At 37.9% G+C, this 24,554-nt stretch overlaps 1 protein-coding gene and 1 long non-coding RNA gene across 4 annotated transcripts in view; one reads left to right on the top strand and one right to left on the bottom strand.

The window, feature by feature from the left end:
* Positions 1-349: 349 nt before the first annotated feature.
* Positions 350-24,554, top strand: part of Asb5 (ankyrin repeat and SOCS box containing 5) — a 41,514-nt gene continuing 17,309 nt past the window's right edge. Inside the window, exon 1 of one of the 3 annotated variants that reach the window (XM_006970910.4) lies at positions 350-2,772. In XM_006970910.4, coding sequence (XP_006970972.1) covers positions 2,577-2,772 — 196 coding nt within the window. In that variant the 5' untranslated portion in view covers positions 350-2,576. Of the gene's footprint in view, positions 2,773-18,707; positions 18,891-23,413; positions 23,553-24,554 lie in introns of those variants that run through there. The other 2 variants (XM_042262474.2, XM_006970911.4) reach the window with 2 other exon arrangements.
* On the bottom strand, positions 16,990-18,603 carry LOC143269024 (uncharacterized). The gene is made up of 4 exons (XR_013045291.1): positions 18,401-18,603; positions 17,843-17,969; positions 17,412-17,617; positions 16,990-17,221 (listed from the first exon to the last, which is right to left on the bottom strand). It is a non-coding gene; the product is annotated as an uncharacterized LOC143269024 (long non-coding RNA).

Below are 24,554 nucleotides of genomic sequence, written 5' to 3'. Positions count from 1 at the left end.
AATACAGATCATTGAAGATGGTGTTTTGGGGAGTCTTTTATGTGGAAATGAGCATCTAATTTGTATTTCTGAGTTAATTTTATCATGCTATTTTATTAGGCCTTCAAATTAAGAAACTAGCAGGTGACAGATTTTATTATGGGTGAATGTTACCTCCATAAAACAAAAAAAGTGAGAATAAAGGCATTTATGAAAAAACTAAATTTGACCTCTGGAAATAAAATCCTAAATATTGTGTGGTAATGTTTTTCTACTAGTAAAGCAGAAGGGATTTAAGCTTGCTGAGCTGATGACGACAGCCTTAGTGAATGGAAGTGTTTCTTAGCCCCAAAGAATCTAGGCTGCCGAGTAGGCTGTGCAGGGAATTATTTATAATATCATTTACTGGTAAGAGAAAGGGGCGAAACCTTAGACAAGCACTTAGATGTGACTAAGGCAGGTTTATTTCTGATTCCAGAGCACTGGAGTGGAAGTCACTCCATGACTCAGAGCATTGTGATGGGCCAGCTGTCCACAGGCTCCTCTCCAGTGTGTGCTCAGACATCACCATGCCAAACAGAAGACTCACCAGAACGTAATTCCGATGAGTTCACTCGCTTGACACAGTTTCCACATCAGTGGTAGACAGGACCATATAGTCACTTTATCTTCAGCATTTCAACAGTAGTTTGTACTGTGTCCCAAACGGCATGAGCCATGGTGCCCAGGTCCGTGTGTAATAGTTCTGCCTGTGCTGCTGTGGGAATGGACGCCAAGAACCACCGTCGAAGAGCTGGGGATTTCTTTCTAAGGCATCAGTCAATTTTATGCTTCAGGGAGCAGTTGATTCACTGGGACAGAAACAGCTTCCTTCAGTTGGCACATGTATTCCACCACCATGGCTCCATTGTCTTGGGAATATTTGGTGAAAGTCAGACTATTTTAATAGGATAGACATCAGGAAAATGACAAGTCACGCTTATCAGTACATCACATCACAGATACAATCCTTTCTTCAACCAGGGCCACTGTCGACTGTTTATCTCTCCTGACTTTAAAACTTAGCAGAATTAAGAAATAATCCAAAATGAGCAGCCCCTAAATCTGATGGTATAAACGTATATCACAATATTTTGTATTAGTACATTTTCGTTCACTTAAATGCTCAGATATTAACAAGGAAAAGTATTACTTCAAAAGAAAATAAAAGGAAATAGAATTTGTGAAAACAAAGTCACTGAACATCATTTTTCTAAATAATCGACTCTATTTCTCTTTTAAACTATTGTTTATAAGTAGGTATACATAAGACTACCCATATATGCATAAGATACCCATATATCATACTTCATTCCTGAACGGATCATAGTTATCCAAGAGTATAGATCTAGAAAGTACACTTTAGGTTGATCGTAACTAGACCTATAATTAGGTTTAGTTTGTTTGGTTTTGCAGTCTTTTGTGTAACCGTTGTATTTGTTTAGTAATTCTTTGGTGTGTTATATGCCCCGTCCCCAGGAAGCACTCTCATTTCCTGTCAGAATTAGGCTTCCTGGGTATGCTGCCCCGATGCTTGTCTTCTGTTTATCTGGTTTCTGCATTTCTCCTCTAAACCTATGCTGCACTAGTGACAGACACTGTTAGTTCTTCTTGGTTTCCTCAGCATACAGAAAATAGGTGATAGGTGTTTTGAAGTGTCACAGGGACAGTTTAAGTCTACTAATAGATGATGGGACAGCCTAATTTATATAAAAAATAAACTATTGTATAACATTAAAATCAATGTAATCAGTTACTCCAATGGGTCCACATTCAAGTCCCATCCATGGACTCTTTGATGACTTAGTTCATGGCCAACCAATATAAACCCTGGAGTTAGAACAATTGACTTCTCTTCAGTATTATGTATATTATTACATGAACCATGTGTATAGAACACACAAAAGCTTCCAATTTTCTTTTTTAAATTATTTATTTATTTAGTGCGTTTGTGCGTTTGTGCGTGCGTGCGTGCGTGTGTGTGTGTGTGTGTGTGTATGTGGGTATACATAAGACTACCTATATATGCATAAGATACCCATATATCATACTTCATTCCTGAACGGATCATAGTTATCCAAGAGTATAGGTCTAGAAAGTACAGAGAACAAATGGAAGTTGGTATCCTCCTTCCACTGTGTAGGTCCCAGGAACGGAACTCAGGTCTCCAGGCTTGGTGCCAGGTGCCTTTACTGAGCCATCTCGCCGTCCCCCGGTTCTTGATAATTAGACACCAAAAAAGGAAATCATCGGCATTATTTATTTCAATATTTGACTCCTGAAACCCAGAACAGAAAGAGGGTGTATCATTTTATACGGAGAATGGAAAGTCAGGAGGCTTGCGAAACGTGATTCGGTTGCTTCCATGGAATATTGTCAGACCAATAGGAGCTGGTGAAGAACTTTTATGGACAGTATAAATAATTTGAGCCTTAGACATCATGACCAGTTGATATTTTCTTTCCTGAGGACCAGCTGTTCAAGAGCATCCCGGACCAGAGCCAGGCACAGTTGAGACTCGGCTGGGACTTGGCACTGCGGCGGATTCCTCTGCAGCAATGTCTGTGTTAGAAGAAAGCCGGCCGTTTGCTCAGCAGCTCTCCAATGTCTATTTTACCATCCTCTCCCTTTTCTGTTTTAAACTTTTTGTGAAAATCAGCCTTGCCATCCTCAGTCACTTCTACATCGTGAAAGGCAACCGAAAGGAGGCCGCGAGGATAGCAGCTGAATTTTACGGAGTAACCCAAGGACAAGGTACGTTTACGATAGCAAGCTCCTGTTTCAAGTTGAGTTGAACTATCATTTGATCTGCAATCCAAGAAAACTTCACGGGTTCCCTTTATGGGGCATTTTATAGGCTTTAGTAGAAGGAAGTCCCTGTAACTTACTTCATTGGCTTCATGGAAAAGTTTTTCAGTGTAAATGCTTGGGCAATATGGAAATAGAGCGTTAAGTATAGATATCCGTGCCTTGTAGTAATCATTTAAAAACTTGATAGATATTTCATTTTCCACATCGTTGTTCCAGAGAGTAATGAAGAGATAACTGATTTTACTTCAACAGTACTTTAACATTAAATTTAGCGTTGATAATATTTTTAAGGAGGTATTGGGGTCATATATAAAAATGTCAAGTCAAGCCTGGTGGTGGAACATGTAATCCCAGGAACTCAGGTGGCTGAGGCAGGAGGACTGTAAACTCAAGGCCTTCCTGGGCTTCAGTGAGTTCAAAAGCAGCCAAGGTAGTTTAACTGAGACCCTGTCTCACAAGGAGAACTGAAGGGAAGGCTGGGGGGATGGCTCAGTAGGAAAGTACTTACCTAGAATGTGAAAGGCCATAGGGTCAACCCTCAGCACTGGACAATGAATTGAAATAAAATGAAATAGTTGTTATTAAAAGTAGAGGGTTTCAAAACTGGTTTTTATACAATTTATAGTTTTATTGTGAATTAAAACACAGAAATTAGTATTTGTGGCACGTATTTTCCTAAAGGGGTTGATACTGCTTTGCTTGGATTATGGAAATTGTTTATTACATGACAGGATCATGAATAAGCAAATTTGATGTTTGTGCAGCCAGGCTGATCCATGCTTTTTAGAAGAAATTGAAATAGGAGATGAAGTGAAAAATGGTTCTACCACTCACAGATTTTAAATTTGATATGACCATTATATGCTAGTGAAGCAATATTCTAGATAGTAAAAATGATCCACATGTTCATTGGGAAAGTGACATTTTAATATCTTGCAATCTTTCAATTTATTTCTGATTTGGAGTTAACCAAGCCAACAACACTGTGTACATACCCTGATACCCCCCAGGCAATTTAAATATCCAGGATTGAAACTTAACATCACTAATTAGAAAATACAACATTTTACAGAAAGAGGCTTTTAAGCTTTTTGTGTTGAAACTGATTTTCCTATATATTTTAAATTTTTACATAATTCATTTAAAAATCTAGGCTACTGTTGATGTGAGGGAATGTCGAGTCTTTACTGGGGGACTCTTCAGTGGCTTGTGAAGAAGATACTATTGTCCCTCAAGGAAGGTTGCTTTTGTGTAAACTCAGGAACTCATCTACAAACTTAGTGAGGAAAATTTAAGTGCCCCAGGAAATTCTCATAGAGAAAATAAAACCCAGATGAAATAGGCCGCAACCCTGTATTTCTCAGCACTGAATTCTGAACTAGCATTTCAAAGTAGTGTCTTTACTTTGTGATCCATAGAAAATGGAAATGTCATTTTGGTGAATGGAGTATTTGAATACTAATTGCAAACATAAAAATAGCTTTTAAAACCTGTCATATTTCTAGGTGTGGATGAACAAATTATGAGATTGTAAGGTGGTAAAGTGTAGCTTCGCAGAAAGCTTATAGCTCATTATTTAAGAGCAGAGTTTATCCCCATTTTCTGAGAACGAGTGAGTGTACATAAGGCAGTGAAATGTTGGCCAAAAAGAAGAAAGATGTTTTGCCTTCACAAAGGTGCTAGAGGAGACCATGGAAACATTATTCTGTGCATCTTGGCATAAGAGAAGCAGCCATCCCCTTTTAGATCATGGTGTTCTCATGAAGAGAACTCCTGGGCATATATGAATGACTCTGGTGTTTATTGTCTTATTATAGTCCTTTAAAATATACTAGAATTGTAGGATTTTTCAAGATAGTAAGATGGAAATCAACACTCATTAGTAGAAACACATTTACTACAAATATAAAATACAGAGTTTCAAAAAGCTTTGTTGTATTTTAACATTCACTCTATAACAAAACTCCTTTTCAACACCATGCAGTATTCGTTGTATACTTAATACCAGGGTATTTAATTGTAATTATTATTCAGGTTAAGCATAATTGTGATCAATATTATTTTAACATTAGGAAAATAAATCGAATGCCTTGGAAAAAAGTCTTATTCTCCTGTTAAGAGGAAATTAGTCTTTGCCCAGGAAATTATTTCTCTATTTTATATAGTTTTTTAAAAAATTTTAAATCATAATTATACTATTTCTGATTGGCTTGTGTCTAATGTTGACTGCTCAGGTTTAATTATTGTTGCTTAATCAAGCAATTTCCTCCTCCGTTGGCAAGATTATCACCGTCATCCCACTTTAAATAGGTTTCTCATTCCTACTTTCAGAGCTTAGCCAGATTGCTCCCTAAATTTCTGGAGTGCAGTTGCCAACTGCACGAAGTAAGCCTGATATGTGTAGTTCATGTCTTTCATAATAGTGGAGACCTTATTGACAACAATCTCAATGTCTTCCCAAGAGCAATAGCACTTCCACAGGAACTGAAAGAACCCCTTTGCTGACCTAATGGCTATTTCCAGGCAGCTCATTGTGTTAGGCAAGTGTAGACTGTTGTGTTGTTGTTAATGCTGTTGTTCTCAGTTGTTAGGCCCTGTTCAATCAAGTTCGAGATGAAGGTCTGATTACAAACCCAAAACTTGATGAGCTAAATGGTGGATAAACTAGCTTAAGATATTTCCTTCTTGATCCCTGTAAACTTCATGATGTTGCCTTTTCATTTCTGAAGACTGAAGAAACTCATTCTTTGCTTAGCTTCTCTCTTTTGATTATCATTGCTGTAGTTAAACACTCCAGCTAGAGCCTCTATCTTTCATGGGATGACTTCAGTTATAAATTTGCACCGTACATTGAGGCTGACTGTGAGACTACTAAGAATTGGGATGTATTTTCATCTGTAATATTAAATGGTGAAGAAAAAGATAAATATTGAAGGGTATCTTAAGTTGATGAAATCATTCCAAAGCCCTAGAAAAAGACTTTATTAAACACCAATAAGCCAGGTGGCAGTGGCACATGCCTTTAACCCCAGCACTCAGGAGGCAGAGTCAGGTGGATCTCTGTGAGTTGGAGGCCAGCCTGGTCTAGAGTGAGATCCAGGACAGGCACCAAAACTACACAGGGAAACCATGTCTTTAAAAAAAAGTAAAACAAAACAACAACAAAACAAAACAAAACAAAAAAAAAACAACTAACAAAACAAAACAAAAGGTTAAATACCAATAAATATCCCAAGACATGTCAAGTACTCTCAAACATTAAGGGAAATGTTTGTCAAGTTCAATCTTAGGCTATAAGAATTACAGCAATTTTACCTTCAAGCAGATGGAGTCACTTTTAAACATTTGTTTCTTGAGTCCTCTTGATAGCAAGATAATGAAGACAGGAAATGTGTTGGTCGTTGGCATAAGTACTTTTTACATGGAATTCTGAACAAACAATCACTTTCAGATGAACTAAAGTGAAGCTAAAGAATTGCAGTGCCCTTTTCACACTTGGACTGCCACAGAGATCTTTTCCCAGAGAAGGCAGATGTTTTCTTAATCTCAGGAATGAGCTGAGGCATGGATTTCAGGAGGCACAAGCGGGAAAATGGCACTCGATAAAGTGAAGGTTGTGTGAATTAGAAAAATAAAAAATTAGACCCAGATATGAAAGAATTTGAATATGAGACAAATAATTACAAATTTTGAAGCTACTAGGAATTGTGAGAGTTTGAGTATATATGAAGTTGAGAAGATAAAAAATAATGTAAATAAAAACAATTTATTATAGCTTTCTATAGTAGTAATTGAAGTTGCACAGAAGGACATGTTTGCAATAATTAGACCAGTTTGGACCTTGCCAGAAGGATATTAGAGGCTACTTAAATTTATACTTGTGTTTGTGTGTTTGTGTGTGTCTATGAAAATGTCACAGTGAAACACATTTTTTTTCTGTATGCCAAGTAAAAAATTAGTTTTAAAAATGATGGAGACCCTTACTAGTTTGATAGTGATTATATGACTGGAAAAGAAATAATAACAAAAACAAAAATAATACAAGAAGGAATCTGTGATGCCTTGGAAGAACATTGGCATAGAGAGCATTTATGACTTTAGGCTAAGTCATATATGGTATCTCAATATTATATATCAGCATGTCAGTCAGAGTGGGAATTGACCAGCCACAACAGGCCAATATGCATGTCATAAAGAGGACCCTTAGCTGCCTTGTGAATCTGGTAGGCCACCTAACTTCACTATGAAATGTAAAGAGAAATCAGGACACAGCAAAGCTAGAATTTGGTTCTATTTATGTGTTGTTTATTTAACATATGAACTCCCTTCATTTATTTTAAAAATCACCAATTAGCTTTCTGATTGTTATTTGGACCCTACTGTAAGAACGGTCTGGCTTTCCCTTCACAGTGTTTTAGACCATCTCAGATCTTTAACTCTTAACTGTGAAATAGTGTATCTATCTCTTGATATCACTGTTCTTTATTTTGAGCTTTTGGGGTTGCAAACCCACCTTTGAAGCATGCGTTTGTTTCAAAAATAGATTAGATTTCTGATCCTTCCAGGCCATGAACATAGTTTTTGACTGTGGAGAATACCTCAAACTAATATGTACCTGTGAGTCTGTGGGCTGACTTTTGAAATTATCTGGAGACACTGAAGCTCACAGGGAAGTGCTTTTGTGGTTGAAACTCTGAGCAATTTAAGATGCACACAGTCTTATGTGTGTAATTTTGATTTCTTACATTTCTGACCTTAAGTTTGGCGCCATGGTTATCATAACACATGCATTTCTTGTCATACATATGGTTGAGACTTGAAAGTAGGATATAATATAATATGCCACCTCCAGTCCAATGTCAAAATAAGTTGTCATTTTGAAGAATAGTACAACCAAGGTATAAAAAGAAGCTAGAGTTCTATGTAACCATGCATGGTTGTTTATTTCTTTTATGGTGCTGAGACTGAAGCCAAAATGTCATACAAGTTTGGCAAGTGCTGTACAACTAAACTATACCCCTAAGCTACCTTATATCTTCTACTCTTTATCAGCAAAGCCTGTGCTGTGTTCATATGATCATTAATAACTAAAATTTAAAGTAGCTGTCAGCCATATCAGAAGTAATACGCACTCTGCCAGTTTGGAAGAATCATGTTTTGTGTGCTACTGTTTATTTATGAGATCAGTTGTGGTGGGAATGCTTCTTATCTCAACAATGAATACTGTCAGGAGGCAAGTACGATGACTTCTTTAACGGCATTCATTACATAAATGCATAAAAACATCCTGAATACATTTTCTGAACTTAGATGAAATAGCTGTCCATAGGAATACCTGAAACCAACAGACCTGCTCTTAAATGACAGAAGACATTACACTCGAAAGATTCTGTTTTAGAAGGCCAGAACATCTTTTCTAGAAAAGGCTTTTGCTTTCTGATAAATTAAAAAAGAAGTTTGGGAACAAAGTTTCAGTTTAGAAATTACTGCCAGATTTTAATGTATTTTTAATTTGTCGTGCTGTGTTTGTTGAGAAATGCATTAATTCTGGAATTTAAGAACCAAACAACTCATAGTAGCTTCGACAGGATAAGGTTTCCTAGGAATATACTTCTTATGCATTTGTTCTCTTCTTCCTTTAGTAATTCTATCATTTTATCTTTTCTTCTTACAAAGTGTTCCACACTGTTTATTTTCATTTGCCCAAAGTCAAAGGTACTGTATTAAGCATTAAGATAAAAATATATCAAAGCCCACAGTCTACTTACTGTGTGTGGGAGATAAATAACAAAATAAATAGAGACACTGTAAATGGTATTTTACAAAGCCAACCAATTGCTATGGGAGTATGGAATGTATAGACCTAGTCAGGAGTAGTCTTGCCTGGGACATGTCAGTTTCAAGCTGTACTAACAATATTCGTGTTCTCTTTCCCAATTTTGGACATGTTTCCTTCATAATTTTTTGGAATTTTAAATTCTCCACTTTTGCTCCATCTGTCTTCATTTCTCAACTTGACACTTCTGCGTCCTATATCTCACACATAAAGCTTGACTCAAAATTCATTTCACTGTTTAAAATGTTTATTTCTAGAAAAGGCACATGCTGGTATTCTCATACCTTTACTAGGCTTTTTGAAGAAATGGCAAGGTCAGTCCATAAACTCATGAAATTTTCATGTAAATGCAAGCAGTAAAGAAATAAAAGTGAATTCTTATTTCCTGTATTAGTGTTTCTTTTAGAAATTGGTAAAGTTCTTAAAAATAGCTATATTTTTTGACATAGATGAGACAGTTCTCAGTCAACTCAGGCCAACAAATATTGGATACCACTTTATTTCTGGCACAGTGTTGTATGCTGCATGCTCACATTGCAATACATATATAGTATATGCAGAATGCATATGGAATATATGCAAATATACTTTCTAGACACACTGTATTAAATGGTATATGTTTACATTTACAGCATGTATGTGGTATAGTAAATGATTTACTTTTGAATAAAAGGAGACAATGTAATTAAGAGCCAAATGCTGCACATGTAAATAACCAAACAGCAAACAAGGAGGAATTTATAAAGTACTAAGATGAAAATTACCACACTTTACAATGCAATAACTGCCATCTTAGAATTCAGTGAGGGAAAAATCTGAGGTCCACTTATAGAGATGGCATAGTTTAAGACAGAAAATATGTGTTTATGAAGAAGTAATAAAACCAAGTTGCCTACAAAGATAAAGATGGCAAATTTAAAATGAGAAACGTAAGAAGTTTATTTTTTACTAAAGACTGCAGTATGAATCTTAGAGATAATGATACTTGGTTGAGTAGCTGATGTGCCTTTTCTCAAATCCTGTATCCAAACACTCAACAGTTCTGTTCAGAGCTTCCTAATGTCTTTACTGGATTAAGCGTATGAAAGTGTCATTAGCTTATGGGAGAAATAGTTACCATCGTAAGTACTTTGTCAAATCCTTGTAATGATTCGGTGTGTTATGGTCTACAATGTATGAACTGAATATTAGAGAAGGTGGATGGCCTCCTTGTTATAGGCTTAGCAAAGAATGTCCTCATAGTGTCTCTAAGTCCTTGTTGTAATGATTCAGTGTGCCATAGTATATATTGTATGATCTGTATGTTGGAGAAGGTGGCTGGCCTCCTTGCTGTGGGCTTAGCGGGGCATGTCCTCACAGTGTCTCTGGATGTTTTATGGATCCTGGCTAAGTTTTAGTATACTAAGCACATTTTCTAAACTGAAGAAAGATTTTTCTCAGTGACTCCCTCTCCCCAACAACGATGTGATCCCAAAGCAATTATTTATTCCTCCATGGAGGAATTAATTATTCCTCCAAAAGCACACTAAAGTGGAGGGAAGAAAGGAGGAAGGAAAGAAGGAGGGAAGGAAGGGAGGAAGGAAGGAAGGAAGGAAGGAAGGAAGGAAGGAAGGAAGGAAGGAAGGAAGGAAGGAAGGAAGGAAGGAAAGATTGTGTGTGTGTGTGTGTGTGTGTGTGTGTGTGTGTGTGCGCGCGCGCGCGCGTGCGAGCAGGGACGTTTGACATTTCTTCTTCACCAGCTGCATAGGAACAATTCTTCTTTCCAGCATCCCCTTATCAATGTTACAAAATAAACTATGGGCTTCTAGACTGGGAATGGCCAGCTGCTACATATAGTGTCTATGAGTAAGCAAGTCCATGTTAAGTTCAGAGACAAATTGAATGCTATACAATTTTATAATCATGCAAAACCCCACTAGTTTCTTTGAGAAAGGAGTTTGAATGTCATTTTATTATACTTAAGGGAGTTCTGGGGATGGTGTGGGGGAAGATAAGGTGTTTCATGACCTCCTTTTGCTCTTTAGCTGGAACAAATCTATCTTTTTTTTTTTTTTTTTTTTTTTTGGTTTTTCGAGACAGGGTTTCTCTGTGTAGCTTTGCGCCTTTCCTGGAACTCACTTGGTAGCCCAGGCTGGCCTCGAACTCACAGAGATCCGCCTGGCTCTGCCTCCCGAGTGCTGGGATTAAAGGTGTGTGCCACCACCGGCCGGCTGGAACAAATCTATCTTCATGAGTCTTCCTAAGCTGAATAGACAAGGTTGTTTTTTTTTTTTTAAAGACTAGGATAAGATAATAAGATAAACCATCCCAGTTAATAAGGTATTATTTAATAAGTGGTGTGCATGATTAAAGAACCTAACAACCCTATATGACCAGTCACCAAGCAGCTGTTCAACATTCTTTGCTGGGGATCAGAAGAACAGTTAACATTTGGGGCCCTTCAGGAATGTGTATAACTGTGAAGTGGCATGAGGGCAGCTTTTCTCCAACAGGGCAGTTAAATATCCATGGCACCATTACCCACTGAGTAAAATAGAAACCTTCAGCAATCCACATACTCTTTCCAGAAGGCTTATAGTCTTAAACTCCGGGCAGAGAACAAACAAACTGAAATGTCACACCGGAATGCCACTCTTGTTCTGAAATAGAAGCACTGGCTCCTGGCAGCTGTCAAGTGTGCGGCTTGAGTCAGAGGAAAAATGACAAACTGAGGTTTATTCGCTGAACATCTACTGATCTCCATCCTAACATCACAAGGCCCCTCATTAGAGTGAGCCGGGTGAGGCTGTCCGGGTGTGGGAGGAAGCCGTCCATCCATCTAAAAAGATTTCGTTCCAGTACCATAGTGCTTCAATCATGAGTGCAGAACCAAGAATGCCTCTGACCCAACTCAGTAACAACTTAACACATTCTTGACTGGCCGCTGATGAGAAATGAAAGCACTGATGTTTTCTGAATTCTCCCTCGGTGACTAGAAAAATAATAACTTCTACCACCCTTCAAGTGAAAGACGAAAGGAATTTTTAGAATGACGAGGTATGGAAAATTAATGACTGAATTTAGAAGCTTTGTGTTGTCTCTTCTTTCCCTCTTGAACTTGACCCACAGTGGTAAATTTGGAAAATGAAGCAGTGTTAGTTCCTTTTGAGTTTGAATACACAGAAGATCATGAAGAGTGCCTTCATAGGGGCTCTTCTAGCATCCCAAATCAAGGAGTTGAATACAATCTTGATTCCTCTTTCCTTCTGTCATTCCCACTTCATACAATTAATGATGAAATGGCTCACTGGCTAAGTTTTATGGCTTTTTTTCTAGTTAAAAATGTCAACAAAACAGTGCCAGTTTGGGTTACAACAACCTCCTGAATTTTAAGTCCTATAACAATATTTGTGTATCTAACTGATGTGGTATTCCAAGACCATGGAAGATGGGATCATCTCTCTAAGAAAGATGAGCAATTAGGATCTACTGAAATGGATTTAATTTTTAAAATTTCATTTATGTTGGTCAATTGGATTAAACAATGGAATTAATTATTTAAAGTTCAATCATGTTATATTATTATGTTATACAACCACAGAATTTAATTCTACATAATTAATTCCATTTAAGTCTACAGAATTAAAATTGATATTTTTATTGTTAAAATATTTTTAGAAGACAAAATATTCAGGTGAAAAAAAAGAGTATACTTAGCACATACATACTTAATCTGAGACAAATCCAGCTCCTGCCAAGTGCTTAAGTATAGACTAAATGAAAACAGTATGACAAGTAAAATGGATACTTCAAGGCTATTGTTATTCTGAAGAAGGAAATCATAGCTTACTAGACAAAATGTCACTTGATCTTTGAAATAGCTATTCATGGCATACAGGAAAAGCAATGCTTTAGATATTGAAGAAAGTCAGCAAATATTTGTAGAATGAATAAAAGACCCTACTTAGAGAAAATGGGGATTAAATTTACATTACATATTGCCAAGTAAATTACTCAGGCAGACACAGATCTATTATGGTTCTAGCTTGCTTTAGTTGTGTGATCCATGGAAAACAGCTTAATGTATGCCAGCCTCAGTTTCTTCATCAGTAAAATAAAAATAACAACCTTTACTCTAATGAATTAGTGTAAACCTTACATTCGAGATAAGTTGTGTAAAATTACTGAAACCACTTCCTACTACACGTGACTTAGAGCTTACACTGTATAAATGTTAGCTTTTTACATTACAGTGTTATTTTAAAGTTTCAAAATGGTATGTAACTTGCTATAATTTAGTAGTGAAACTGCTGATAGGGTATCCAATCCTAAGTGGCTAGCCCTAAACATTTGTACACAATGACAACACTAATTGGATACAGTGTGTGTGTGTGTGTGTGTGTGTGTAAAACAATAATTATTCTGGAAGAAGAGATCACAAATTTGAGAGAGGATGGAGAGGACATGGAAGTAGTTAGAGGGGAAAGAATGGGGGATAGAAATGATATAAATACAGCATAGTCATGAGTGAAATTCCAAAAAATTAAAAATTAAAAAAAACACTTTGAAATTCTAATAACAAACTATATTTGCTAAGAAGCATGTAATCATGCCAAATGGTATCTGCTAAGCTTGCCTTGTATTCCAACTGTGTTAATTCAACAGGTAAATAATTTCAGAATTGAAGTGTTTGAGTTGATATGTCAGTTTTATACTAATCAATGGGGGCCCTGTAGTATTTAGTAAGTTATTATGTGTTCGTTAAACATCTAGAAATGGAATGATTTCAAGTCAGGTTCTGTTGGCTGCAAACTTTTGCTACTCCCAGCAGCTACTTCTACGCTAGTTAGTCCTTCATACTGACAAAAGGAGCGGAGAATGAATAGGGGGAAAAATCCACCATGCAGAAGGATGAGTAGCAGAGAGTCTGAATTATTCAAAGAGTCTACAAAACACAAAGCTGGCCAAAAACCCAAACAAGATAAGCAGTGGATTTTATACTGGAGATTCAGAATATCCTTGGTAATTTTGGATACTGTGATATCCTCCATGAAGGAAGATGAGTTGTCCTGAGCCATCACATAGAACTGGAGCAAAGTAGTGCAAAGGGGTTGGCTAGTTGACTAGGAGCTAAGCAAAATTCTGTTCAGACAGCCTCGCTCACAGATGGGAGTTTTAAACATTTTTGCAAGAATTTCTTCTATAATCTTACCATGTCAAAGGAATTTTCCTTCACAGAAATTCTTTGAAAAAAAAATAACTCACTTTTAAAAAATTTATTATCAGTCTTTTTAAATCTTGTCAAACATTTGCTTCTACTGGACTGAAGGTAAATAGAGCATGTGTGTTGATTCACAAAAGCTGCATTCATCCAGCTCCCTGCCCAAACTGCAGGCAGCTCCACTGGAGACTTGCTTTTCTCTCCTGCAATTGTTTAGGAGGCTTATAAGGTGGGTCAGGGTCTGTTTAAATCATGTAACTTTTTTGAGACTACTAAGTTTCATGAGCTTCCTGAGCCTTGACAATTCAACTAGCTTTTGGAGTCTTAAGAGCCTCCCTTCCTTCTTCAGGAAGTGTTGGAGTTAGGAGGAAACAGCTCTTATGGTAAGGACTTCACATCTTTAGACTTAACCTGTGACGTTACTCTTTTTTTTTTTTTTTAACTCCTGCTGAATCCCAGCCCATGTTTTAATTAGCCAAGTGGTTGGAATGATGAACACAAGGTAGACATTTTGCTTTGGCCCTCATACACAGCTGGTTTATTCATCTGGAGGTTTGTGAAGGAACGCTTTATGTCTATTATTGGGAATCCTTAGGGTTCTCCTGTCGTCATCTTAATGACAGGGAAGGAGAGAACACCATTCTCCCCAGTGGGCTGGGCCTTCTTTTTGACAAAGACAGTGCTTGAACAACATTCACGGCTGATCTGCCAAAGTGGACAAGATGCCAACTTGGCGTTTAAAGTTAGAATTGAGGCCCATATGATTTGTGGTTTTCTATGTTTTCTGTTCTTAAGTGCTTTTGCAAATACACTCAACTTTCATGTGGAAAAAGTCAACATAAAGCATCTTAACAGCTGCCAGAAACCAAGCCTTGTATGAGCATGTGCTTAGTCATGGTAAAAAAAATTGTGTGGCTAGAATTCTGTGGAGGAGAAAGTTATATGTAAAATATAATAAGTTCTTGTCTATGGTGCATATCATATTTGTTTCCCTTGCAGCTGTTGTATTCAGACTAGAGAACACAAGTTGCTAATTTTACTCCATCTACAGATTTGTGACCCTTCTAAGATTTCAAGCCGGCAACCTGTAGAGACAGATATAAATGTATGTGAACAAAGTATAGCATGTAACAAAAGTGTTCCTTTGGGAGATTAGTAAACACTTTGTTCGTACACAAGTGCGGGAGGCTATCCTAAAGCTGTGCCTTTATGAACTTAGACAATGTTTCATGATCTATGTGGTATTGGTGATTAAATATGGTTTTGCATTCCTTATTTTGTATTCACTGGTTCAGATATGTTAGCCTGTAGTGCCGGGTAGCAAAATAGTATGGTAGAAAGAGCTTAAGGTAACATGAGATACCCTAGGCTCTACTGTTGCTTTGCTCTTGATCTTGGTGGTGACGTAGCCTAACACTTTACTTTTCTTAACATCAGTTTTATCAGAAAAATGCATGAGACAGGATCAGTTGTGTTTGAATCCTACCCACTTACCCCCATCCTCATCGACCCTTTCTTTTGAAATGATCTGGAAGCTCACTTCAGAAGTGGATACCTTCGATGCTCCTCTGTGTGAAAACACTGTCCTGCACATCCCAGCACCCTCTGGCAATTCTATTAAGTGCCTAAGGCTTTCTGAAGGTGTTTGTGAACCTTTGGAGTAGACAGTACCTAAGTCTGCTTCTAGTTCTAAAATGTTATATGTTCTTCATATTTTGACTTGTAGTTAATTATTTCTGTACCAGGAAAGCTTTCAGCATAGAGAGCCCTAGTTATGCCTGGACATTGTTGTGCTCATGACCTCAGCCATCCCACCATTTCTCTGAACTTCCAGAATGTACTCAACAGATCTGCAAATGGCAGTTATTTTAGGGCTCTTCTTATGGGCTTGCAAATGATAGATACTTCCATCATGTACTTCTTCTCAAGTATCTCCCGTGCTGAGTTGGAGCACATGGTGGGTCAAGTTATCTTATTTGCATTTGTCCCCATTGCCTCCACCAAACACACTTAATGAACTTAGAACATGCTGCTAGATCATTTTTAGTGTTCTTTTTCTCCACAAAAATGAACACTTACTCCTTGGTGTACATGGGAGAACCACTACTCTTACTAGTAGAGCAGGTGTTCAGAAGATGTAGACAGTCAGGGAGAGCGACCCAACAATATTCAGCATGGAATAAAGGTCATCAGAAAAGACACTTTTGGCTTCTGCCTGTTAGAGCTGTACATTTTCTGGTAACAACCTCCTCTATTTTAAAACCATTCCAGCTGTGGTTCTCTTCTTGGTGTTGTTTATCTGCCACTTGGTGAGGTTTTGTGATGTGTTGCCTTCATTATGCTAGAACTACTCTCATTTTGTGTGTGTGTGTGTTTTCTGTATTGAATTGGCCGGACCAGAGAAGTTAGTATAAGGTTCGCTAGCAGCATAACAAAGGGGCCAGTTTTACCCTGTGGAGTTAGTGTAGGGCAGCAGGTATTGTGGCTGTTTGCAAATGCCACTAGTCAGTTCAGACATCCAGATCTACAGCTACCTATGCTCCACCTGATCTCCCCCTTTCAATCTGCTGGTGTCCCCAAGTCAGGCCTATGAACAGTTTTATGGAGGACACCAGCTCTTCTCTTGTCACCTGTCATAGAGTAAGAGCATATTCAGAGACAGAGATGGTTGCAGGCTTTCCCTGTAGGTTCTGCCTCAGATTTGGTTTCCTCCACTTCACATATGCACACAGAGTTATATGCACACCTCGATTAGTGAGGTTGTCTGTGGTGACTCCAACCCCCACATCAGGTACAGTGATTTCTTAATCAGATTCTGCAAAGGTAGAATATATAATTTAGCATAACATATCCCTCATACTCAGAGAGATCAAGCCAACAGTTCTTTACTCCATCCTCTAACTGTCACTACAAGAAAAGAAATTTTAGGATACTTTCATTCATGAATAATATATTCGGGAAATTTTTCAAGTATTCACTAATTAAATCTAGCGTGATGAATGAGCTTTCTATGGATTTTATTGTGAACATTTTTTATTTTAAATATCACCCTGGTTATAAATTGGGAAGAAAAATAATGTTCTGGTACATACCAACTTGCTTTTGTAAGAGAGCACAGACAAACTTGTGAAATTTTCCGAGTAAATTATTTTGAAGAAAACCTCAGCCATTTCCTAAATAAGTAGAGAACAGGTGGATGAGATGGTGGCCAGTGGGTGGGAACAACACTGTCAGCGACTGTTCCAGTATTGCCTTTTTCCATGCTGGCGATCAAAGCCAGACTCTTGTGTGTACTGAGTGAGAGCCTTCCAGGAGCTGCACTCTTAGGCTTTTTGATAGCATCTCCACAGCTTGGCCTCAAGAGCAATGGAATTAGAAATAAATATGGAGATAATCAAGGGAAATTCAGGAGTGGTGTATTGACATAGTGAAGTAATGAATTGGATTATGCACACTTTCACACCAGTAAAAGCCTTGGGGTATGGACAACTGAGTTATTAAGACGTTTCCCGTGTAACGCGTGAGACTGCATTTGTAAACACTTACCTTCCATCAGTTCTCTGTGGATCTCAGGTTCACCGGGGGAACTATTTAGATAACAATATTCAGCTCAAACCACCAATCCTGTGAGGTAGACATTGTCTAGGCCACATGGCTTAAACACCCAAGACCTTCTAGCACCTGTGGAATTGGGAGACTCTAGGCTTCAAATGCGTTGCTGCTTCAGTTTACTTCAAAATCCACTGCTTCTTCTGTACATTTACAAAACGAGAAGTCAGTCATGACATGGTAGCACAGAGCTGTCATCCCAGCCACAGAAGAATTTGAGGACAGCCTGGGCTACACAAGACCCTATCTTAAAAGCAAAAATAACAACAACAACAACAACAACAAAAATAACAGGATAACTCCTCATTCCTAGTTTTTAAGGTCTTTTTTTTTTTTTTTCACATGAAAATGGTTGATCTTTTAAATACCGCGTTTTATGCTGGGATGAAATGAGGATGAAATGAGGACATGACCGATCCGAGGTGTGGTTGAAGAGAAGTTTTATTTTTTTTTAAATTTTCATTGTAGATGGAGGGTGAGTCCAGCCAGAGGCATCTGAAAGAGTCCACAGCAGGGAGAAAAGGAGAAAAAAAGTAGTTGACTGAACCAGGCCATGGTGGTGGGGGTGAGAGGTAGAGGGGAGAGAGGAGAGTAGGACAAGATGACCAAGGAGGCAAAAAGAACCAAGAGAGTGAGCACGTGGCCTGGCCGAAATGGCAAGGTTCTATAAGAATGAGAAGGGAAGCAGGAAGGGAAGCTGGAGAAGTTTAGGGTAGGGGGGTGAGATGAAAAGAGCTGAGAGGATCCAAGGAGCCAGACTCTGCTACAGGCACTTGCAGAGAGCTCCTAGAGGCCCTGAGAGGCCAGCATGTGCTTTGGTATGCTAACAGGCCCACAGCCATTCATCCCGAGTTTCTTTTGGACCTAACAACACTTGCTTATGTTTTTTAAATTGTACCCAAGCTGGTGAAGTTTAAAAGACTTACTTATGGAGCATGTCTTCTCAAAATGTTCTCGGCACACACTGATGATACAATGTCCTTTGTGCCTTGCTCTTAGGTGCTATTCTGTAGATAGCCCAACCATCTTTCCCGTAAGTGTGACTTTGAAGTTGCCTATGCCCCTTTCTACCCACTCTGCTCTGCTTAAGAGGGGGAATATCATGGACCACAAGACTGTCAACTGTAGGTTTCCCTGACTTTTGAACAAAGGCTAACTGTTAGATAACAATCACTCCGGACACTCCTGTCTGACTTGCCCTCAGACTTCATCTACCCACACTTAAAATTCCTGGGCCAGCAGACTTAGCTATTCAAATGCATAAGTAAAATAGAATAAGAAGTAAAATGGAGCAAGAATGGGGCTCTGAAATGTCTCCTAGGAACCATGTGAACACCTGGCCTTATAAGGAAGCTCTGGCATAGCCCAGGGAGTGAGTAATGCGGCTCTGTAAGGGGGAAAACTTGCCACTGGGAGGTAAGACATTCTTAGGTGCTTTTGTGATGCCATAAAGTGAAGATCCTGTCCAGTCCTCACTGGCTCATCAGTACTTTGGATTACTGAATAGACATCTGTTAGGGATGAGAATGTTACAGTTTAGAAAATGGGGTAAGGACAAAGGGGTTGCTCGGAGGGAAAGGTGGTCACTATGCAAACCTGACAATCCCTGAAGCGGTACATGTGAGATGTGTGCATACAGACACACAACACACACCCCATATGGACACAACGATAGTAAATAGAGAACAAAAACCTTCCCAATAATAAAGGATGTGAAGGCTATATAAATTAAAGTATCCCTGTAGAAGCAAGTTTATAAATTGAGCTCCTCTATGGATAAATAAAAACTGTCAACCCATCTTTGTTTATATAATAACATCACTGATGGTTCTTTGATAGAATGCTGTGATTATAAAGAAAAGGTTAGAGACAGATGCTGAAGTATTTACGGATGAAACTATAAACTGAGATTCATCGCCAAATAACCCTAGAAGCTTTTGTAGAGTACATTACAGATGACAAAAGACAAGTTGTGAGTTGATAATTGTTGAAGGTGGGTGGTGGTTATGTTGCTATTTGCTTAGTAAAACACTGGGGAAGGAGTCCATCCAGACTTCAGCAGGGCTTTGCTTGGTTACTCTATTTTTCCTGATAGTGGAAGGAAATTTGCTCTGGATCCAAGTCCCATCATTCAGAAATGTACTCTCAGAAATGCTAATCTTTGAATAACCATGCATTCACCCAGATGCTATCTCTCAGAAACAATAATCTATGTGATTGGTTGTACCAACTTAAGAAAAAAGTTTAAATTTGTGCCTTGAATTTAGATTTTCTAAGTGGTCAGAAGGTAAGCCCTCTTTCTATTTTTTTTTTAAGTTCATTCTTGCCAAATCATGTCTTAGGTCATTATGTAGATTTCTGTGATAATCATTCCCAGGTTTTAGCTTTCTGGCTTGCAGTGTTTAGAAATAAGGATTGCTCTCTTCTAGAAGCACTTACATGTCTTAAGTGACTTCTGGTGCCTTTTTCTGAAACATTGTGAGTTTCAACATCACTTTCTCACTGGAGATCAGTGACAACACCAAAGATACCTATGTGTTCAGACTACTGGGTCATCTCTAGTCCACAGTATATTTTAGTTACATTTTTTTTGAAGATTTAGTAATTTAGAGTCCATAATCTTCTATGGGATATAATTTGTCTTAGTTTCTCTAGTGTTTTGTCTTATGCTGGTCTATCTACCTACTTATTATGACCTAATGATACCCAATAATATAGCCAACTTGGTTTTTTGCATTTACACTAGAAAAGATAATAGCTTCTTCTGTTTAAGTAGGGATAACAGAGTACATAGATAACCAACATCTAAAGGGATCTACTTCAAATATTTAATTTACTGTATTTTATTTTAATGAAATAATAGAGCTAAGAACAGCATGTGTAAAATAAGCATGAGCTATTCAATACTTTGTACTTTTCTTATTGAAAAATCTATAACATATCCTTTAATCCATTAAGTTGCTTTTAAAAATCTTTTCCTTTTAAATAATTTACAATGTTAAAATTGAAAAAGTTTGTCTCAGTCTATCTGCAAGTCAGCACATTACTCCATTAAGTATATAGGTATGGTCAAATTCAGTGTTTTCTTTTATAGTAGGTAGGTAGGTAGATAGATAGATAGATAGATAGATAGATAGATAGATAGATAGATAGACAGATAGATAATTAAAATAGTATTGTATCACCCCCATTCCTTTCTCTAGCTCTCCCACTTACCCTCCCTCAAACTCATCCCATAACCTCCCTGAAGTTAATGAACTTTTGTTTCACTATTATTGTCATACACATGCATGCATATATGTGTATAAGTATGCATGTGTATGCACAAATATTATATAACCTGCTTGAGCCTGATTTTGTTGATAGTGTGTATATATACTTTCAAAGCTGGCCCTCTGTATTGAACAACCAAAAAGCGTTCTCCTTCTTGTTAGAGGCTAATTCTCCTTCTCCCAGAAGTCACTAGTTGCCTCTAGTTCTTTGTCTGGGAGTGAGACTCCATGACATTTCCCACCTTCCACATTAACATGTCCATTGATATTGTCATTCTTGTGGTCTTGCTTATGTAGCCATTTATAGGAGAGATGTATTCACAGAAGACTTTCTGGTATTCTAGTTCTTACAGTCTTTCATCCTCCTCTTCCCCAATGTTTTCTGAGCCACAAATGCAGGAGCTGTGATGTAGTTATATCCATTGAGGCCTGCTTGGCTTCCCATGATCTCTTGATCTCTCCATTCTGTCCTGTTATATTTTTCTGTGATGTTCTCCATTAGCTGCAAAGACAGACTTCTTTTATGGGGAGGCTACATTTATCTATGGGCATACTAATTTTTAAAAAAGTGGTAAGGAATTATGCTGGTGTAGCAAAGTTGTAATAATAGGTTATTTTCCCCCCTCTTTGCACTTAAAATTTGTTTACATCACCAGAGGCTTAGAAAAACTTCTGAGGTGTTCTTAATTTTCATATTTGAGATACTTTTCAAAATGGAATGCCATTTAAAAGATGGGCCTGGGAAATAACATAGTGACTTAGGCCTTTCAGTTGTACCACACAACTTAGGTAGAGAGCCAGGCACCAAGACAGTTTAGTATAATACACCATATCTAAAACTGTTTTAAGAACAAAACTGTTGTGGCATTTAAAGCTTCCTGCATTTATTTTTACATTAACAGCATGAAGCTAAACCATCGTAAGCTCAACATTCCATTTTCCTTTAATTGATTTAATTGCTTTTTAAACAAAATACTATGTAAAGAATTTGTACTCTCCTTGCGAGTATAAACTATGCCACAGGGAGCCAATGGTTCATTATCACTGGCTCACGTGAATGCCAAAGACTGAACAGACCCCCTTTCATCTGGGGAATGAGCCACCCATACAAATGGCCTAAGCTGAGCTGTCTCTGAGCTTAAGTTTTATCGGGAATACTTAGGGCCCTCAGTGGTAATATACTGTGCCTAAAACCCATGTGCTAGCTTTTCTTTTGTGTGTGACTCATAAAAAATGAGTCAATGGCCGGGCGGTGGTGGCACACGCCTTTAATCCCAGCACTCGGGAGGCAGAGCCAGGCGGATCTCTGTGAGTTCGAGGCCAGCCTGGGCTACCAAGTGAGTTCCAGGAAAGGCGCAAAGCTACACAGAGAAACCCTGTCTCGAAAAACCAAAAAAAAAAAAAAAAAAAAATGAGTCAAAGAATCTTAGAGAGAGAGTATGATGACACACACACAGCCTGTGTTATGGAAAATGAGGAAGGAGTATAGTTAGGTGACTTTTCCAGGTTATCCAAATAGTAAACTCAGAACTTGAGATAGGACAAATGTATTTTCAGTGATTTATTTGATGTAAACACCAGCACTGTAATGCGGTAGCAGATATCAACAGGTAGAGCATGGAAAGCCATTTTATTAAATGATTTTTTCTCTGCTGCTTGACTTATTACAGGGGAACAGAGCTTTGATTATTTCATGTCCTCTATAGGCCAATAGCAGCTAGAGCCTTAATGACGATAATAAAAACTAGAGCAGATAACGGGCTCTGTCACCATTTTTCCTCTGGGCAGATCTCAATATGTTAATACCCTGTAATATGATGAGCAGCTCAGTTAATCCTTGGAGTCCCATCACAGTTTAGCTGCTCATCTTCCCTCCATCATGGCCCGTGAGCCCTGTTCAATTCTACATGCCAGAAAAAAAAAATAACAGGCACATGTTTAGTGTTTCCTCTCATCTCTCCAGCTGCTCCTTCCTTTACCTTTTAGGGTGAAAAATCACAGCTGTACTGAAATCGCCTGCTGACGTCTTTTGCTTTAGAAATGACCTCTGAAAAATCACAATAGTGACCTGTGCCTATGTAAATAAGAAGTCTGTGATTTTTCAATTCCAAATTTGGATTCTCACAAAATTAAAACACAAGTTAGATACCAGCTGGTCCTTATACATATATAATGCTTATTTTCGATGGTGATGGGGAAAACCCAAGGAGTCATTGATTACTTCTGAGCCTTTTGACTATGAAGTTCTGTCTGCAGCTTTTATCAGTGAGCAGTTTTGCTTTCGGTGGACTTGCTTATCATTGAAATAGGCCTTGACATGAAAGCAACAGCTTATTTCTCTTCTGTTCTCCCTTCCCACCCCCCAAAAATGATTTTAATATTTTATGGTTTGCATCACACAAACAGTTAAACATTTCTTGCTGCGGAGATTCTCCACTTTAAAAATAGAAAATGCTACAGCATTTCTGGCCCTTCCCCCATGCTGCATCTGCCATCCCCTTTCCAAGTATTTCTGAATAGAGTTCAATGTCGAAGCCTTTCTCCAGGCAGCACACAGGGACCTTTGTGGAAGTCTGAAGGAAAGGAGAAAGTAGGTAGACAGCCAGATGCTAATATTTCTTCTGGGTAGAGCACTTGTACTCTTGACGCCTGCTTGTTACAGACAAAAACACCAACCACAGTATGTCTGCAGAAATTGCTGTGGAAGGGAACGCCATTAAGCAAATCCTCACGAAAAGAAAGCTAGCAAATGTAGAGGAATGTTCTTCTAAGCGAAAAGCTAGCTGGGGTATTCTGACCAGTCAAGGTTAGTATAGCAGCCATTGCAATAAACCATATTGACCTATTTTTTTTTTCAAATACTAACTTTAAACTATGGGTGCTTTCCAGAATGTAGATTCTAAGATGTGAATGTCTGGCATGGCATAGGAGTACACAGCAGTTTCGTCTTTTAGTGTTTTCGAAATGCATCTGCTGATTCTCCACTTTGAATGTATATTAAAGACAATGGTAAACTTTTAGATTCTGTGTTAGTCATCTTTTCATGTTAGCAGTTATCTCTAAGTTGGTGTGGAAATGGAAACAGACTATTAAGCAGGAAAAGACTGCTTACAAGCAACATGGAAATGCTAAATCATGTCAATTAGACCCTGAGCTGGAAGGGTGATTGAAGTAAGAAAATGAATGCGAGGACTTTGTTGACATGTCCTCACATTTTGTGAATTTTAATAATAGAAAATGGTGTTAAGTAAAAAAAAAGACTGAACATAGTAGTTCAAAGAGCAGTTCCAGGAGAGAACTTTATGTTAAAAAGAGAAACTACCTTAGCAAATAACAGAATGCCACTATAGTCCGTAAAAGATTTAAATGCTGGAAATGCTGAATCTGAAACAATCTATCATTTCATCATAACAGTTATGTTTACTGTGTAATAGGGTTTGAAGATTGTTGTTTATAAATTATATTCAAACAAAGCATTTTTAAGCCAGAATGCATGTTATTTCTTTAAAAGATTAAAATATTCAATTGGATTGTTTCTCCTCACAACAAACACATCCCCTTACTTAACATTATTAATAGGCTAAACAGTAAAATAGCCCAACAGCATGAGCAAAAGGTTGACTACAAAGGAAACAGGCAGAGACAAAGGGGAAACAATGAGCTGCCATTTTAAAATACGAAAGCCTAATTCAATGATCTACAATTGGTATTTTCTTGTGTGTTTACTTTGTGCCAGGCATAACAACAGCTGTTGGGAGGCATCACTAAGTAGTCTCACACATCCTTCTAAGCTTTTATGTCTGCAGCG

Source organism: Peromyscus maniculatus, chromosome 17, assembly GCF_049852395.1.
Source record: "Peromyscus maniculatus bairdii isolate BWxNUB_F1_BW_parent chromosome 17, HU_Pman_BW_mat_3.1, whole genome shotgun sequence".
Lineage (NCBI taxonomy): Eukaryota > Metazoa > Chordata > Mammalia > Rodentia > Cricetidae > Peromyscus > Peromyscus maniculatus.
This window is presented reverse-complemented; position numbering and strand designations above follow the sequence as displayed.